We start from the raw sequence: 18,254 nt of genomic DNA, 5'->3' as shown, positions 1-18,254 counted from the left end.
TCAAGCAACTCCTACATACACAATGAGCTGTTTTAAGCTGCCGGATTTACTATGCAAAGAGTTAAATTCAATGATGAGCAACTTTTGGTGGGGATAGAAAAATAAAGAAAGGAAAATGGCATGGGTTGCTTGGGAAAAGCTTTGTACTCCTAAGGAAGAGGGTGGAATGGGGTTTAGGGATCTTAGAGCTTTCAATCTTGCTCTTCTTGCCAAACAAGGGTGGAGAATCCAACAAAACACTAACTCCCTTGTCCATAAGGTTCTAAAGGCGAAGTACTTTGCTGATAAGACTTTTAAGGAAGCTCAACTAGGAAGACGACCATCTTACATTTGGCGAAGTATAATGGCAGCCAAGGATATTGTGGAGGTTGGATCTAGGTGGGTTATTGGTAATGGGGAAAGGGTGGACATATGGAAGGATAGGTGGCTTCCTACCCCAGAATATTTCAAGCCAATCAGCCCGAGAGTCCCTTTAGAGTTAGAGAAAGTGTCCTGCCTTCTGGATAGGGTGACGGGGTCCTGGAATGCAAACAAGGTGAGAACCTCCTTCCTCCCTCATGAAGCCGAGGTTATTTTAGGGATCTCCATTAGCCCTCGTTTGTTGGATGACTCCTTAATTTGGGCTTGGACTAATAATGGCAGATTTTCGGTGAAAAGCGCTTACAAAGTGGCTCAAAAATGGCTGAAGTCTCAAAATTCTAAGACTAATTTTGGGGGAACATCTGATTCATCACAAATGCAGTCCCTATGGAAGCTGATTTGGAAACTTAGCTGTCCAAATAAAATCAAACAGTTCATGTGGCGTGCTTGCAGAAATATCCTTCCGACAAAAAATAGGTTGAAGTCTTAGGGAATTTGCACTGAGGATGGGTGCGATTAGTGTGGCTTAAGTGAGTCTGCGGGTCATATTTTGTGGGACTGCAAATTTGCATCAGACGTGTGGAGTGTGTCAAGGCTGAAACTTCCTCTCATACCAGATCAGATACGGGATTTTATTGAGCTTGTCTGGGAGATAATGGTGAAGAAGCCTAATCTAGATTGGGAACTCTTTGCTGTCAAAGCTTGGAGTCTTTGGAACCATAGGAATGTGGTTAAATTTGGGGGGCAGTGCAAGAATGCAGCTAGGATCACAAAGGAAGTTGCTGACTACATGAAGGAATTCAGACAAGAGTCCCACAGTCCTGGTAAGTGCCCAATCATTCCCAAACTTCAATGGACTCCACCAAGGAAAGGCTGGTACAAAATTAATTTAGATGGAGCTGTGTTTAATGAGAGTGGTAGCTGTGGAGTTGGGGTGGTCATCAGGAACGAGAATGGCTGTTTGATGGGCGCAATGAGTAAGCGGTGTAAGCTTCCTTTGAAGGCATTAGAGACAGAAGCCTTAGCTGTGCAGGAGGGAATCGGTCTTGCTTGGGATTTGGGTTTAAAGAAAATAGAAATTGAGAGTGATTCTCAACTGGTGGTTTCTGCCCTGACAAAGGCAGATTCAGTACCGTGGTCCATCTCAAAAGTCATTGAAGGGGTGAGATTAAGCTTGCGATGTTTTAAGGCGTGGAAGGTCACTCATACGTGTAGAGAGGCAAACGCTGCTGCGCACCAGTTGGCGAGGAAGGCCTCTGCTGTTTTTGACTGTAATATTTGGGTTGAGGATATCCCGCCATGTATTGTGGAACAAGTACTCTATGATGTATCCAACTTGGTTGATGTTTCAGATTAATGAGAAAGTGTCAAAGTTCTCTTATCAAAAAAAAAAAAAAAAAAAAAAAAAAAAAAAAACCTCTTGATCTTTAGACGATAATATCTTAGGTTCAAATCGTTTCACCTCAATTATTAAATTATTAAAAAAAACGCAAAATAAAGTCATCCTTTTCTTTTTCATAAGTAATTATTAAAGGGCTAGATTATCTCTTGGTCCCTATAACTTTTCCATCATTATTATTTGGGTTTCTCAGATATCATAATTGTAAGAACTATCCATGTGACATTTAACTTCTCATGGTTAATTGATTTTAATGGAATGATCACATGGACAACTGTTCTAATTTTGAAAGTATTAATTACTAACTTAGCTCAAAATATTAAGTATTATTATTTTCGTGTGTGTTCTAATAAGTATTATTATTTATTAAAAAAAAAAAAAAAAAACTCTAAACTAGTTGGAGTTATCTCTTTAAATCCATCATGTGACAATTTAAAAAACTATTTCTATATTTTAAAAAACTATTTATGTGTATTTAAACATCTCATATGATTTATTTAAAAATTCAAGTGACTAAAACTACATATAGATTTTTTTTTTTAATTGCCATATAGTGGGTTAGAGGAATACAGCTCTATCGGTTTGAAGCTAAATTAGTAATTAATACCCTCAACTTTGGAATGGTTGTCAAATCTGTGATCATTCAGTTAAAATCAATTAACCATGATTAGATCTTGACAAGAAGATAACATTGACAACCATTTTAAAGTAAGAGATGTTAGTTGCAAGGTTTTATAATTAATGGACCAAAATAACAAAGAACCAAAACTTGGGGGATCAATAAGTATTATAACTATTTTTTTTTTATTTTATTTTTTTTTTATGAGAAACAAAGAGAGAAACTTCGTTAAAAAATAAAAAGTATTAGAACCTAATTAAAAAGTTGCTTTCATGTAATTGAATTTTAAGCTAGTGTCATTATCCCCTATGATCCTAAAACTTCGTTAATGAGAAAATGTTCTTTTGAAGTGCCATGATTGGCTGAGCCCTTCCTCAACATGGATTAAAAAGGTAAGTATAAGATACAAATTCATCTCGGATTTCAATTGTAACTCAAAAGGCAATAAGATGGTACTAATATTCCTTCACATTTTGGGTTGGGCTTGAGATTGAGATCACATCTTCCTATTTCTTCCTTCTAAAATTGCATAATGATGATGATGATGATGCATCATCACACCAAGAAATTCAAACATGCAACACTGTTAGTGAGATTTGAGTGCTAAGGATCCAAACTTGCAAGATAAATAGCTTATTACTTCCTAGAATTCTGTTAGTTCTTTGGTTTCTTGAGTTCGAAATAGGAACATATGAATCACTGTTTCTTGTGAACACTGAACATTCCTCCTATATTTTCTGACTTGTGGTGGTATATATAGGTTTTTCTTGAGTGAGATTAACTGTTTCTCTAGCGCCTATATCAAGTTTTGAGGGAGTTTGGTTATCGAGCTATGAGAGCTCTTCAACTTTTGATCACAACTACACTCTGTTAGCATTCAGCAAAAAAAAAAATAAAGAAAAAAGAAAAAAGAAAAAAGAAAATACACTCTGTTAGCACTCGTTTCATTTGTGATAGGTCTACTTATAGGGTGAGTTTGGTTCAGCTTTTTAAAAGTGGGTTTTTTTTTCCAAAAAGTGGAGTTTTCAAAAAGTGCATAATGAAAAAGTGTTTTTTAAAAAGCTTGAGTGTTTGGTAAAAACTGTTAAAAAGTGCTTTTTGAAAAAACTGAGTGTTTGGCTAGCACTTATAAAAGTGGTAGTTTGATTGGTAAATTCCCAAAAAGGACAATGTAAATATAAAAGAGTTTGTTTCATACTTAAATCAACTACTTCATCATACTTAAATCAATATTTCTCTTTTTAAAAAAATTATTTTTTTCGCTAATAATAACCTACCACTTAAGATTTATTGTGAAAATATTGTAATAATTGATACTGATTTTAATTTGAACGTACTATTACAATTATTTTTTTCTCTTTCTTAAAAAATTACTTTTTTCTCACCAATATTGTGATAATTTTTTTTTTTTTTTTTAGCACTTCGTCTATAACACCCATGCACTTCTTCACCTTGATCTTCTTGAGTCTTTTCTTTTTCTCTAAATTCAACCACTCACAAAGGGGATGATTCAGATTGGAAAGATTGGATCAGAGTAAAGCAAACGGGATTAGATCAGATCGGGAAGTGCTTGCAAGAACTCATCCGTCCTCTTGGAGAGACTCTTTAACTTCTTCTCCAAATCTCCATTATCCATCCACCGCAAGATGGGTACAAACTCCATTTGAAAGATTTTGCTATATTTTGATGTTTTTTTTGTTTTGCATTTTGAGGAATCCTAATTTGTAAGGGATTGATTCCCCCCCCCCCTAGCTGATTTGGGAATTTGTTATAAATTTTTTTCTATTTGGATTTGGAAATTTGTTATTGAGAGGGCAAAGGACAGAGCAGAGAGATGAGAGGAATGAGGAATGGTGTGAAAGGGTAATTTGATAATTGTCCTGTGAGTCCAATGGATAGATTTCAACGCGCACATGCTTTTTCCAAAATGGAGCTCTGTGCTCCTTTCCCATCTTGCACGCTTTCTTCACAAACTCAAAACGCAACTTTTTCCAAAAAGTTGTGTTTTGGTCTCAGCCAAATGGGCTTTAGACATTGGCTTTTTCAAAACAGGTTTTTTGGGCTAAAAAAGTGGAAACAAAGCACTTAGTCATTAAGCTTACTAACTCCTATCCTCAGTTTTTAATATTTTATTGAACAATGAACTACAGCTAGTTATGTCTTGTCCTGTCCACAAAGAATAAACCCAAACACAGAATATGCTTTTTATTTTTACAGTTTTTTTATCATATGATGTGGAAGTGTAGAAATTATATATATTGTGCATCGAGAATACTATAATTCTCTCATATAAGAAATAGTCTTGACGTAAAAACTTATAGGTGGGATCCATATATGAATGAAACATCAATGTTATAATAGATTAGGTGCACTAAGCAATTTCACTTGAAGCCTGAAGGAAGTATGGGATTTATAAATACAGAGCTATCAAACTGGATCACCTATTTTATTATAAATATATAATCTTTGGCCAACAGCTCCATATATTTTTAAGAAAACACCAAAACTGTAATGATTCTTTTCCTTTTCTTTTCTTAACTAATAAGAGGTGAAGTTACATGTATTCTTTCTTGCTTTTAATTTTTTTATTGGATCTTTTCTAATTCTAATATAGTATTAGAGATTATGGTGAGGACTAATTTGGTATATAAACTTTGGTTTTAGATAATTATCTCGTTCATATTAGGTTTATGATACATCAAATATTTTTTAGTATTTCCGTGAAATTATAAAAAGTTTAATTATGTGACATAAAATCATAATAATACAAAGAATAATGATAATAATGATGAGAGTTTTTAATGGAAGTTGTAGTCATTAGCTACGTGAATTGTTTTTCTTGGAATTGATCTCCCTAGATTTTTTTACCTTAAAACTGGATTGTTTCATTGGTTTTCTAAAGTAATCATATATTTATCTTATTTACTTTTCCGTTGTAAAATATGTGTGATGAATGTTTAACCTAAATTTACATAATTGACTTAAGTATCAACTTGGCAATAAAATTAGGTTAAACATTGTGTGTTTGGGGTCTAAAAACTTACACTATTATCCATTATCGCTGGCTTGGTCATCAAAACAACATGATATTATGTCTAATTTGCTGAAAGAAATAAAAATAAAGTGATATGTTAGTATAAGACACCAAACTTTTAGCCTTTTTTTTTTCTTCTTCTATTTCCATAGTATACCATTGACAACTATCTTTTTTAGCATTAATCACACAGCAGGACTAACTTAACAGTTGTGAAAACAAAAAATTTAAAAGAATTGTGAATCTTATTGGTAAGAATATCGAATTTGTAGCAACTTCTAGGCCATGGGTTCCAGCTAATATGTGCAACTCTATGCCGTGGATTATTAGGAGTGGAAAGAAATGTACACTATATACTAACAAGAAACAGCTAGCATGAAAATGACCTTACATTTACATGTATCAAGATAGATATTACGTATATTCACAGAGTCACAGTTTCATGTACACCCATATATTGCCATGTCTTTGTTTCTCAAAAACGCACACATACATGCAAATGCAAGTACTTCCGCAGCAACTTTGTCTGATCTCTTTACGAACTTAAAACCATTAAACCTTGAGCAGGGTATACTTAGTATTTTTTATTTTTTTCCCACTGAATAACACGGTTATAGTTAGTAAGGATCAAAAACAAAAATTCCATCCTTTATTATTATTATAATTATAATTAGTGATTTATTTATTTATTAAGATGTAGAAAACTTATACCTTTTCCCATTTTACGCAGTTCAGCTTTTATACTATCCATCCACATAAGCCGGAAAAGAAATTACATTTTATTCTTTTGAATATGATCTACTAGACGTGGAGGATTAGTATAAAAGCTCAGTTAATTGTCTCTCAATTACTAATAACTAATAAGTTGCCTGTGCGATATACGAATAATGTTGTAATGTTTTTTGTAAGATGATTTTGAAGAATGTTTTACATATATTATAGCATAATTGTTAAATAAGTTTGTTAGTATTGAGTTCATCATAAAAAACAATAATTATAAATTACATACACATTAATCATAATTATTCAGTTTAAGTAATGAATAATAAAAACATAACTTTGGAAGAATACTGTAAAATAAAAGTTGATATAGAATTTGTTTTTCTCTTTCTCCTTAATTCTAAAACAAAATACGCTTATGAATTTCCCACATTAACATCCCAAATACTCATAGTCAATCACGACCTTTAAAAAACCCTCAAGTCCATAATGTTTGACCTTAACATCAAAATCGTAATTGCAGTTGTCACTCTATAAAATATAAATCGCCTTCCTTGGTTGTGGCCAACTCATACGGGTTAATATTAGATAGGACAACAACGTTGGAGTTAGGTAGATATCATTGAAAGATTGAAAGTAAATAACATTGTTTTGATTTGTGTGTGTTTGTTATGGGATGGTATGAAAGGTTATGTATAGGTGTATCTAAAGAAGTTTGGTAGGAATATTTTTTGAAAAAAAATTTCCGAGCTAGGTTCTCCTTTCTATGTAAATATTTGGGTAAATGAATGCTTGAAATTCATATCTTCTTATATAAATTTCATAGGTTTCTCATTATTCTAAATGAGAAATATAGGGGAATGTGAAAGCAAATATAGATTTAAAACCTAATAATTTTCAATTGTTTACAATTTATATGTCCAATTTGATTGATCAATTGCCTAAAGAACAAACAATAGAAAAAGGTAAAAAGCTTCAATTTTTATTCCTCAAACTTCCTCATCAGCCATGCAAAGAATTTTTTTTTTTTTTTTCCTATAGTGAAATCGTAATTTCCATCACAATTGTAGGTACAAAAAAACATACTTTAACCATACGATCAAATGATAAAACTACAAACAAATATATATCTGAAAAATCAAACAATTTAAATATATGAGTAACAAAACTTAGCTAGCAATGAAACAACAAAACTTCAAACAAATATATATATATATATAAAACAAATATACACACACATATATGTCTAGAAAATCAAAGAATTTGAATTATTTGAACAAAAAAAGATAACCTAGCATGAATGATTTTAACGCTAGTTTTCATCTCCTATTCCACTAAGCCATAGGCACCATTTTTTTTTTTTTTTTTCTCGAGTTACTAAGAAAGTAGTTGAAGGAAAAATTGGGGCTTCTAATCTGTAAAGAAGTTTTTCCTCATGTCCAACATTTGAAATTAGTGATTTTTTATTTTTATTTTTGGTTTTTTTATTAGACATCCAAAAAAATATAAGAAGCAAAAATGAACCCTTTAGTATAAAGACAATAAGAATTGAGAGATGGGCACTATTGCACAAATGAAACCAAAGACACACACTTCAACAACAATAATATAATATTTATGTAATTCTAGTTTCCATATATGCTTCTCACAATTTGGCATACCATCAGATTAAATACATTAAAATTAAAGTGAAAATAGGCACGATTGAAGCACTTATAGCATCCAAAGAGAGAAGAAATTATCGAAGCAAGACCAAAAGGGTTGACACACATATTTAGCATGGTAGGAATGATCCACAGCATTGTACTTGTACTTGTAGTTGTGAAGAGCCACTATTAAAGCTAAACAGGAACAACAGATTTCAGATTAATTGATGTATTTAGTAGGAGCATTTAGATGAGGATGATACCAAATATGATAAAGCAAATCCAAACATAAGAAACAAAGGTCCAAGTCATGCATGGAACGTATATAAAGAAACATGAGGAGATAAGAGTAGATTCGAGAACATTGGAAAAGGTGGCAAAAATGGAAAAAGAAAGAGTAACTTGAACAAAACCTCTTGCATGACCAAACATAAGGAAAAAAAGAAGAGACATAAGTACCAGAATAGTAAGAGGTGAGAATAGCAAGAGGTGAAAGCTTAATGTTGGGATTAGTGATAAACTTTGGGATTACTATGATTTATTGGGTAATAGTAAAAAGATTTTACTCTGAACTATTGGGTAGTAGTTAAAAAACTTTAATGAAAAGAAGGTAAAAATTCTAAGTATTTGTAGGGTGTAGGGGATAATGGCCGGGATTCGAGTTTCTAGAAAAAAGTTTTATACACATATAAACTTAGATTATGATAGAGTTAAATTTTTATCTTGTATAAAAAAATTAAAAAAAAAATGACATAAAAAAAAAAAAAAAAGCATTGGGATCGAAATAGAATTTTTCACTATACCCTATAGATGGTTTTTCCAACTCCAATTCCCACTATTCTCTCTTGCAGCAAGAGAGAACAGTGGGATTTTTTTTGATAGCAAGATAGTCTTGCTATCAATAAAAATCCCACTATTCTCTTTCTATCACGACAAATGTGATATGACTTTCGAGTGGAAAACTTTTGTGACATTAACAACTTTGACAGCAACGTACGTGCTTTTTACCCCTAAGTGATTTTGATGTTTCATGATATAGGGAAAGGCTTGTGAACAAAGTTGAGCTTAAATGTTAAAATTTCCACTAATAAAATGAGAGATTTTGATCGGGTGAAGTGAAAGCTAGTAGCTTAGTGAGTAAATTACATTACAATCATCTTTCTTGATATGTTTCATGATATTGAGAAAGACTTCATCCTTGTTTGAGATATTACAACTTCTCTAACAGCAATCAGGAGACAAATAGTCAAATACTTCATCCTTGTTAATTGATACTATTCTTTTGGCTTATGGTTATGGGTGGTGATAGTTATTGCACTTGTAACTTTCAATTGGCAACATAAAATTTTTTTTTTTCATTGTCAGCATTTTTTTATTTATAAGAAATTACTAAATTTATTACAAAATATGTTTACATCATACATGATAATAATGAATGTGATTGGTAAACTTAAACAACCTAATTAATGAATATTTAGATTAATTTTATTGTTATTAATGGCACATCAGTTTGTATATAAATCTTAAATAATACAATTTGTAACATTTTTTTTAATCGAAATTTGTAACATCCTAAATATCACTCTTAGTTTTTTAGCTTCATTTCTCACTTTTCAATGGTGTCACATTCCAAAGTTTTGACAACTATATTCAGATTTAAAAACAATAAATTTAGATACTATATACATTGTTTAAATTTGAGATTCCTCCTAAATCTTTCTTAGTTATAAAACTTAAAAATCTCAATCATTAGTATTATAAAAATATTAACTTATTTCTTCTATTAATATAGGTTGGAGTTTTGTTGTTAATCCACCCGACAAGTGATGTAATTTTGAACCAAAAAAAAAAAAGAGGAAAAAAATATACAATGTTATTTTTTTTAAGTGAGTTAATGATGAAAATATAATGGATCATAACCGAGAACGGAGATTGATGCTTGCATTATAATAATCAAGTGAGATCAAATGAACAATTGATTTGGAAATGATTCCAACTTAAAAAATGTGAAATGCATTCAAAGCAAAACATTACACTTGTTTGGTGAAAAAAAAAAAGGAAAAAGTTATGAAAATATCAATAAATTAAGTGACAAAAAATTTTGTCTTATTTTTTTCAACATCTTGTTGAAAAAGTTGTGGAAAAAAATTGTGACAAAAGTTATGTACATTAACTTTGTGGATATATTATTATTAGTCATGGACTTTGAGTGATGTTTAAACTTCATAGACTTTTTCTAGTCGAATATATTCTTAATTTCAACAAATAATAATAATAAAACCTTTTTTTTAGAAGATTAATAAAAAAGGCTTAGTTGAATAAATTCTTCACCAAAGAAAGTCTATTTGATTTTCTTGCACGCTTTAACTTTTTAATTTCTTTTGTTTGTTTGGTAATTAGAAGTGGGTAAAAGTATTAAACTTATCTTATCAAGCTAAGTTTTTCAAACTTGTTCCTTTCTATTAATGGATAAACTCATATTCAAAGTTCAAACTCCTTCACCTTTAATGTCACACTTCTTAGAGAAACCTATCACATTGTCAATCCTCATCTCTTATGGTGCTTCAATTTATGTCATTCTGTTATTTGAAAACTGGCTTTGAAAAGTGAGGGGGTGTTTGGTACATGTGTTTAAAAGCATGTATTTTGTTATTTGAAAACCTATGTAGAAATATGTGTGAATGAAAAAGTGTATAAAAATACGTGTAATATTGTTAAAAAATTGAAAACATGTATTTAATTAAGTCAACCAAACAACCCTTGAATTTTTTTTTTTCAATGCTTTGAAAGTCTTGAACATACCCAAATCTCTTGGCTTTGGTCTCCATATATAATAAATCTTGTAGAAGTCGGTTTTTGAATTTTCACACCTAATTAAATATCAAAATTAATTTTACTACCATAAAGTACATTTGACCTAAACACATGTAGAATTCTGCTACACGTGTCAACACTTAACGAAGGTGCTGCGCCAAGATTGTGACACGTGGCACGCTCATGCCCGTAGCAGTTGTTGACTAAAACAAAGTGGCTTGCCGGTAGGAAAAAAACAAAGCAGTTGAAAATGAAAATAACAAGTGGCAGATAGATTATCAAATAAAAATAAAAATAAGTAGTAAAGTTTTTTTTTTATAGTGGAATAAAAGATCTGAAATTCAATCTTTATCTATACTAAAAATTAATTGATATTTTGATCTGTTGATAAAAAATTATTACCAAAAGTAAATCCATAAGCTGTAATACTCTCTTAGAAAACAAAAAATGCCTGATAGATTATAAAATTAAAAAAAAAAAAATTCCTGATAAAAACAAGAAATGTAGGTAACCATCTTGACTAGATGACACGTCAGGTGGGAACCTACTCAAATAGTATGAGATTGTGATGTCCAACTCTGTGCTGACTCAGTAATGACGGAAAGATTGCTCAAATGGGCCCCTTAAAGATTATAATTATCAAAGAAACAAAAACGATTAGCCAACTAATGAGACATTTGCATGAAAAAAATCTTTTAGTAGCACTACCGAGTACCGACACAACAGTAGTTCACAACAAAGCTTTGATGAAAAACTACAGGTAGAATTAGGTAAAATTTGCTGTAAAATTTATTTAAAATTTTTCTTAATCACACTTACGCTTAAAACATTTGCAACAAATAATATAAAAAGAGGCTCAATTTTACAAATTTTTGTTCCAAAATTACTTTTATTAGTCAAGTTAAAGATGAGTAAAATTTATAAAATTGTTGGTGGCATTATTTATTTTGTATTTATCATATAAAATAAATAATAAAATTAATATTTTAATAAAATAGATAATGTAGTTTTTAAAAAATAATTGTTAAAAATAAAAATAAAAATAAAAATAAACATAAACTCTTATACTAAAATAAACCTATAGAAAATTTTCAATCACATTTACACACACAAATCTCCCTTTTTATTTTTTGGTTTTGTTTATAGGAAAATATCTCCCTTTATGCGTCCGTCCGTTGCCAACTTGCATGGGAGTCCCTTCTGTTTCCAACTTTGTCTAACTTTCTTATTTGACTTTGTTGTAAGATAAACGTTTATCAATATCATACATTATCTGATATATATTGGAATTAATAAAAAAAGGAAAAAAAAAAAAGAAAAAAAAAGAAAGGAATTTAAATTTTCAGGTAAGGACTCGGGACATTCCAATTCTCAGGGAAGGACTCTCCGGCCAATTATAAATACCAACCTCTTATCACACCCACAATGCCACCAAAACTCATACTCTTAAATCTTTTCTCTTAGAATTCTCTCATTTTTGCTTTGCTTTACTCTATTTTTGAGTCAGGATGACTATTCTCATTGAGCAGCCTGAATTTGGTAATTTTTTTCTTACTGTTTTTTTTTTCACTGCTTCTTGTTTATAATCTCACTGTTCATCTTTTTTTTTTTTTTAAAATATTTAAATTCTGAGTTTAGTTTACTTTTCTAAATAGGCTTTGAAAATTTTCTTCCTATGTAGTTCTTTTAATTTTCTTTTTTTAATAAATCCTACACAGCGTTCTTTATTTTTGTTGAAAAGAATTCTTTACTTTTCTTGGTATTTTAGTTAAAATTTTGATATCTGGGTATGCCATGATTTTATGATTTTTATCAAAATAAAATTGACTGGTTATGTTTAAATAGAAAACCCATATATAATTTCCACACACTGTTTAAAATTGACTTTGGTTAAATCACACAGGAGTTGAAGCTGAGGAAACGAAGGTCCCTGTTGATGAAAAAGAATTGGTGTTGGATGGTGGATTTGTTGTTCCACAGATCAATTCATTTGGCCACACCTTTAGGTTTGCTTCTTTTGCATTAATTTTATTTATTTATTTTTAAACCCCACAAAACAAAAAACTGGAACTGCAATTTTCTAGCCTATTGAGCCCCGAGATCTATAATATATATATAATCACTGAATATAAAAGTATTCTATAAATTATCTGTGATCTGCATATAGATCATGTTTATGGGCAAAACTATCTAAATATTGTGTCGGACATAGGTTTGTGAGAATACGTATCTTGGCTCTTAGGCTAAGGTCAAAATCGGTGGTTGTTCTTATCTTATCATTCAGCACAGAACTTTGATATGGGTGATCAACTTCACAATTGAACACAAATAGGCCGAGCAGCAATCTTCTGTTTGAAGGCCAAGCCAATAAATTATTGGGGGCTTGATATTTTAATAAAAATTGGATAATGGTATGGGACTTTGGACTTGGTGTGGGCTCAAAATATATAAGGGATATTCATATTTTCTGGCAAATATAATAAGCACATTTACTTTTCTCTCCTAGTCCTAGGTTTCCCGTGATCTCTATTCACTTATTTTGTTATTTTGACAGTTGTAAATTTCCAAAATATGATATTAAAATCTTGATTGAGAGATTGACAGTGATATTTCCTATTGTGTTTTTTTGACAATAAAATAGCAGCAATGATAAGTGAATTAGATTAAAATACATGATCCGAAGACTTAAAAAAAATGTAGATCATGTAGGGAGTGGATCAGCAGTTGTTATTATTATTATTATTTTTTTCAGTTATTATTATGACTATTCTTCTTGATCTTGTCACTTTTTTTTTTTTTTTTTGTGGGTGAAAATTGTTGAAATTTATGATGTTGTCAAAAGTCATGGTAATTGTTATGATCCAAATCTGGGCCTGTATTTTTTCTCTGATTTGGTCCATAAGGCCTTTTGAGATAGTTTAACTGTATAAGACCAGTTTCAAGCCTGGGGCCCTGTCCATTAAGCTTTAAACCTATCCTGTTAAGCCTTGGACCCTAGTGTCATGCTTATCCTCTCTGTTACTTCAACGCAAAAAGAAAAAGATATATAATCTAAATTTAAAATTTCTATTAAAAAAAATCCTTCACTTTTTTTGCCCTTTTGGAAAAATTTTGTGTCGATTCCGGTCGAAGAACTCGATAACTTTCTTCTCTCATAATAGTTCAAAAACTACTAGATACTTTATAACTTACCAGAAAAATTTTTTTTAAAAAAAATAAGAGACCTTGAGTTCATAATTTTGATGCATCCTAATTTATTGTAACAATACTACGGAAACATGCCCAATTACTTGTGTAATCACTAGATATGTAATCCAAATTTAAAAAATAGTGAGCCTATATAATCACTAGTGGAAAGTGTCCATTATTTAAATCAGCTAGTTATGAAATTGTCACTAAATTTATTGAATTTATTAGCCAAAGAGGTCATTATTTCCTAATTATATAAAATGAAAAACCGAAACATAGAGAATTATTTTTCGTGGCCTAGTTTCAATCCTGGTCACTTCCATCCTAGAATTAGGACAAAGCCCAATTAATGTCAGCTGTCATCACATGATTCACACCAGGCTTTAGGTCTAGGCAATAGTGCTGCTCATGTGCATGTCATGTGATCTATAATTTTTATTTTTGAATGAACAAGATTTTTTTTTTTTTTTTAAATGAAAATTGAGTGAATGAGTTATATAATTATAATCAACCTTTTGCCTATTAACAGTAGTCTTTATCTAAGAAATTTCATTATTTTTGGTTAATGATTAATGTAGTTTTAATCTTGTACACAAATGCAATACAGAGACTATGATGCTGAAAGTGAGAGACGACAGGGCGTGGAGAACTTCTACCATACCAATCACATTCACCAGACTTATGACTTTGTATGCTACTTACCATTGCATTTAATTTATTTCATGTCCATGTCACAACTTGCTTAGGAATTGAAATTTGTGTAAACATTGTGTTTATAAGTAATCGTGTAACTTCAGGTTAAGAAGATGAGAGAACAGTATGGAAAATTGGACAGGTTGGAGATGAGCATATGGGAATGTTGTGAACTTCTTAATGAAGTTGTTGACGAGAGTGACCCGGACTTGGACGAGCCCCAAATTGAGCATTTGTTGCAAACCGCTGAAGCCATTAGAAGGGACTATCCTGATGAAGATTGGCTACACCTCACTGGCCTTATCCATGGTATTTATCCTGCTATGATTAGACATTTTGGTTTATGTTACATATATAGCTTAGGACCACATATGATACATTGTTATTTATCCTCAAAATAAATAAATAATTAAATATTCAAATCACACACAAAAAAAAGAATAAGAAGAAGAAGCTAGAAATAAATATTACCATGGTAGGTGAAGTGCAGTTTTTGGTAAGCAACTATAATGCCCTTGGTAAAAATGTATTCTTTTTTCATGAAGTAAGACAGACTTATTCATGACCAGGACTGACTTGAAATTTGTTCATCTACTTAAGCTAAGAGTTAGGAATGCCTTTGGCTTGGGGTTCTTGGGCAACTTTCATATTTAATAGATAACCATTGTTGTTTAGATTTCACACTATGAATGGTGGAAATGAATATATGTTGCCAACTCTATTGAGCATCCATAGCTGCCTTAAGAATTCTGGAACTAAGGCTTGGTTGTTATTGCTGTTATTTAGAGTGAATAATAGGAGCTATCATCTAATTTGGTTCCTGCTTGTGTTCTAGATCTTGGAAAGGTGCTTCTTCTTCCCAGCTTTGGGGAACTTCCACAATGGGCTGTTGTTGGTGAGTATTGCGTTTGACTATAGCAATTTATGATACTAAGAAAATAGAATACCATACCAATTTGCCTATCTTAGTTACACAATCTCAAATTCGTTATGCAGGGGACACATTCCCAGTTGGCTGCGCTTATGATGAATCAGTTGTCCATCACAAGGTAGCTTTTTCCACAAATTTTACCCTTCAAGAGATATATGGTTACAAAGCATTTGACTAAAAATTTATGAAACATTCTAGTCTTTGGTGGATCAAAGTTCAAACATCTAAAATGTTACATTCTGACCACAGTATTTCAAGGAAAATGCAGACTACCACAATCCTGCTTACAATACTAAATATGGAGTTTACTCTGAGGGATGTGGACTCAACAATGTAATGATGTCATGGGGACACGATGACTACATGTATTTGGTACATCTTTGAACTCTAAAAAACTAGTTTAAATTACATTATATACATGAAATTCAATGTATTATTCATAAACTAGAATGAAAGAATCTGTAACTTTCGTATATCATTGTCAGGTGGCCAAGGAAAATAAGACCACTCTACCTTCAGCAGGTCTTTTCATCATCAGATACCACTCATTCTATGGTAAGTAGGAAATATAGACAAATGCTATAAGTATAAGCTCCCCATTTACATGAAATATGCCCTATTTTCTTATTAAATGATCTAATTGAATATTTGATATTGCAGCCTTACATAGATCAGGGGCATATAAGCACTTAATGAATGAGGAGGATGTTGAGAATCTGAAATGGCTTCAGATATTCAAGTAAGACTAAATTTGGATGATGAATGACTGTCACTTTTTCCTTAAATTATAAATACTAAATGTCAATTTCTTTTTGCTTTGTTCTTTTAATGTAGCAAATATGACCTTTATAGCAAGAGCAAAGTTCGAATTGATGTTGAGAAGGTCAAGCCATACTATATCTCTCTGATTGAAAAGGTGAGTACCATTTGAAGATTACAAGTTTCTCTGTCACCTCAATTACTGGTTTCTTATTTGTTCTGTGTGTTAACTTGTTACAGTACTTCCCTGCGAAGCTAAAATGGTGAAAAGTTGAGAGCTATGAAGTTTGATGAGTCGATGCATGAGAGTGATTAGCTTCTAGCTAGCGATTGAAGAAGAGATCATCTTACTTTTCGAGATGATGTATATTTCCTATGTTTGGTAATTAATATGTTATATTAATAAAAGGCAATAATTGTGCTCTGTGCATTTCTACTTTTTTGCCTTATAATAATATTTTTTTGATAATATTGTGCAGTTCTACTTTTATTGCCCTTTAATAATCTCTGTTGACAATATTGTATTAATAAATGCGCATAAAAATTTTCTTGTCTGGACCAAAGATGTCTGGGATATTGATGTGAAATGTGTTCCCATGTTTAAGCTATACAACAAGATAGAGGCTCTTAAAGGGGCTTTAAAGGAGAAAAATAAAAAGAATTTCTTTGATCATCTTTCTCAAAAGATGATGAATGCTAAGATGTAACTCGAGTTAGTTTAGATTTTTATTTTCCAAAAAATCCTGATGATTCAAGACTATTGGGGAGGGAAATGAATTGTCTGCACTTGTATTAGTCCCTTGTCCAAGTTGAGGAAAGTTTCTATAAGCATAGTCGAATGTCTACTTGACAGTAATTAATGGCAACAATATTACTGATCTTGAATTTTTGCTAAGTGTGCATTTGGGAAGCGCGTTTGTGCTTCCTAGATGCATGTTTTGTGTTTCAACATTAGTTTAGTTTTTTTTTTTTTTTTTTTTTTTTTTTTTTGAGCTGAAAGTTTTGACTTTTTCTATGAAGAGTGCACGGTGTGTACTGTTCACAGACCCACATATTTCACTTTTCAGCAACTTTTTCATTAAAAATGAGTCTCACGGTACTATTTACACATTTAAAAATTATTTAAAAATTATTTTGCTATAGTATTTTTCAGTTTTCAATTTTCAACTGTATCCAAACGGACCCTAAGTATGATTGTAGAGTTCTATAAGCAGTTACTTTGAGCATCAAACATCAAGCTTAATGAGGAGGGAATAGTTCATGAGTTGTTTCCAAGCCAAATAATAGAGGAGTTGAAATTTTCCATTCCTACTCTTCAGTATATCAGAAATGCTATTTTTTGTATGGATGATGCTAAAGCATGTAGTCCAGCTGAAATCATAGCACAGTTTTTCAGAATGGCTTAGTCTATTATTCATAAGGATGTCTATAATTAAAGACATACAGTCATTTTGTAAATCTAGCAAGTTCATGGGGGAAGTCAATGCTATTGTTCTAGCCTTGATCCCTATCCTTCCAAAATATCTAAGTTCACTCTTATATATCAATGTAAATTCTGTAATATCATTTATAAGTGCATTACTACTATCTCAGCCAACAGATTGAGACCTTCTTTGAATGAAGTTATTGGCATATATCAACCTACCTTTATCCGGGAAGAAACATAACAGAAAAAAGTGTTACTAATGCAGGAAATAGTGAAGAACTATCATAAGAATAGAGGCAGCCTAGGTGTAACTTGAAAATTGATATAATAAAAGCATGCGATTCTGCTGAATTGCACTTTATACTTCACTGCTTGTTAGCTATTGGTGTTCCCACAAATTTGCTAATATCTAGTCTGTAGTCGAGGTGAAAAAGGCCTTACAAGATTTTAAAAGTCTTTTGGCTTATAAGCCAATGCTTCCAAGTTCCAAGAGCGAGTTGTTTAGCAATAGATTCTTGACATGCTCCAATTCAAAGAAGGAAAATTTCCAGTTAGCTAGCTTAGAGTGCCGCTCATATCTAGCAAGCTCATTGAAAAAGAATGCGGTCCTCTTATAAATAAGAATATAGCAATAGTTAATTCATTGTCTTCTAAGTCTCTGCCC

The 18,254-nt window shown here is 31.4% G+C and overlaps 2 protein-coding genes across 2 annotated transcripts; both read left to right on the top strand.

Moving 5' to 3' along the window:
* Positions 1-115: 115 nt before the first annotated feature.
* Positions 116-1,717, top strand: LOC111985003 (uncharacterized). Its single transcript, XM_024016623.2, has 2 exons — positions 116-773; positions 936-1,717. Exons 1-2 carry the CDS (start codon positions 116-118, stop codon positions 1,715-1,717), a joined length of 1,440 nt encoding a protein of 479 aa, XP_023872391.2.
* A 10,207-nt stretch (positions 1,718-11,924) lies between these two features.
* On the top strand, positions 11,925-16,633 carry LOC111984976 (inositol oxygenase 1). Its single transcript, XM_024016594.2, has 11 exons — positions 11,925-12,131; positions 12,496-12,598; positions 14,389-14,470; positions 14,579-14,783; positions 15,310-15,369; positions 15,471-15,523; positions 15,655-15,777; positions 15,891-15,960; positions 16,066-16,144; positions 16,240-16,321; positions 16,405-16,633. Exons 1-11 carry the CDS (start codon positions 12,101-12,103, stop codon positions 16,429-16,431), a joined length of 915 nt encoding a protein of 304 aa, XP_023872362.1. The 5' UTR covers positions 11,925-12,100; the 3' UTR covers positions 16,432-16,633.
* Positions 16,634-18,254: the final 1,621 nt, after the last annotated feature.

The sequence above is a fragment of the Quercus suber genome, unplaced genomic scaffold (genome assembly GCF_002906115.3).
Source record: "Quercus suber isolate HL8 unplaced genomic scaffold, Cork oak 2.0 scaffold_125, whole genome shotgun sequence".
NCBI classification, from domain to species: domain Eukaryota; kingdom Viridiplantae; phylum Streptophyta; class Magnoliopsida; order Fagales; family Fagaceae; genus Quercus; species Quercus suber.
Note: the sequence above shows the minus strand (reverse complement) of the source record. Positions and strands in the feature narration are given on the sequence as shown.

What these genes read in the sequence shown, in the direction of transcription:
- LOC111985003 (XM_024016623.2), top strand. Translation starts at nt 116, where the DNA reads ATGGCATGGGTTGCTTGGGAAAAGCTTTGTACTCCTAAGGAAGAGGGT. An exon ending in GCTGATTTGGAAACTTAGCT is followed by an intron (nt 774 to 935) that starts GTCCAAATAAAA and finishes AATTTGCATCAG; the next exon opens with ACGTGTGGAGTGTGTCAAGG.
- LOC111984976 (XM_024016594.2), top strand. Translation starts at nt 12,101, where the DNA reads ATGACTATTCTCATTGAGCAGCCTGAATTTG. An exon ending in CATTGAGCAGCCTGAATTTG is followed by an intron (nt 12,132 to 12,495) that starts GTAATTTTTTTC and finishes TAAATCACACAG; the next exon opens with GAGTTGAAGCTGAGGAAACG. An exon ending in ATATCTCTCTGATTGAAAAG is followed by an intron (nt 16,322 to 16,404) that starts GTGAGTACCATT and finishes AACTTGTTACAG; the next exon opens with TACTTCCCTGCGAAGCTAAA.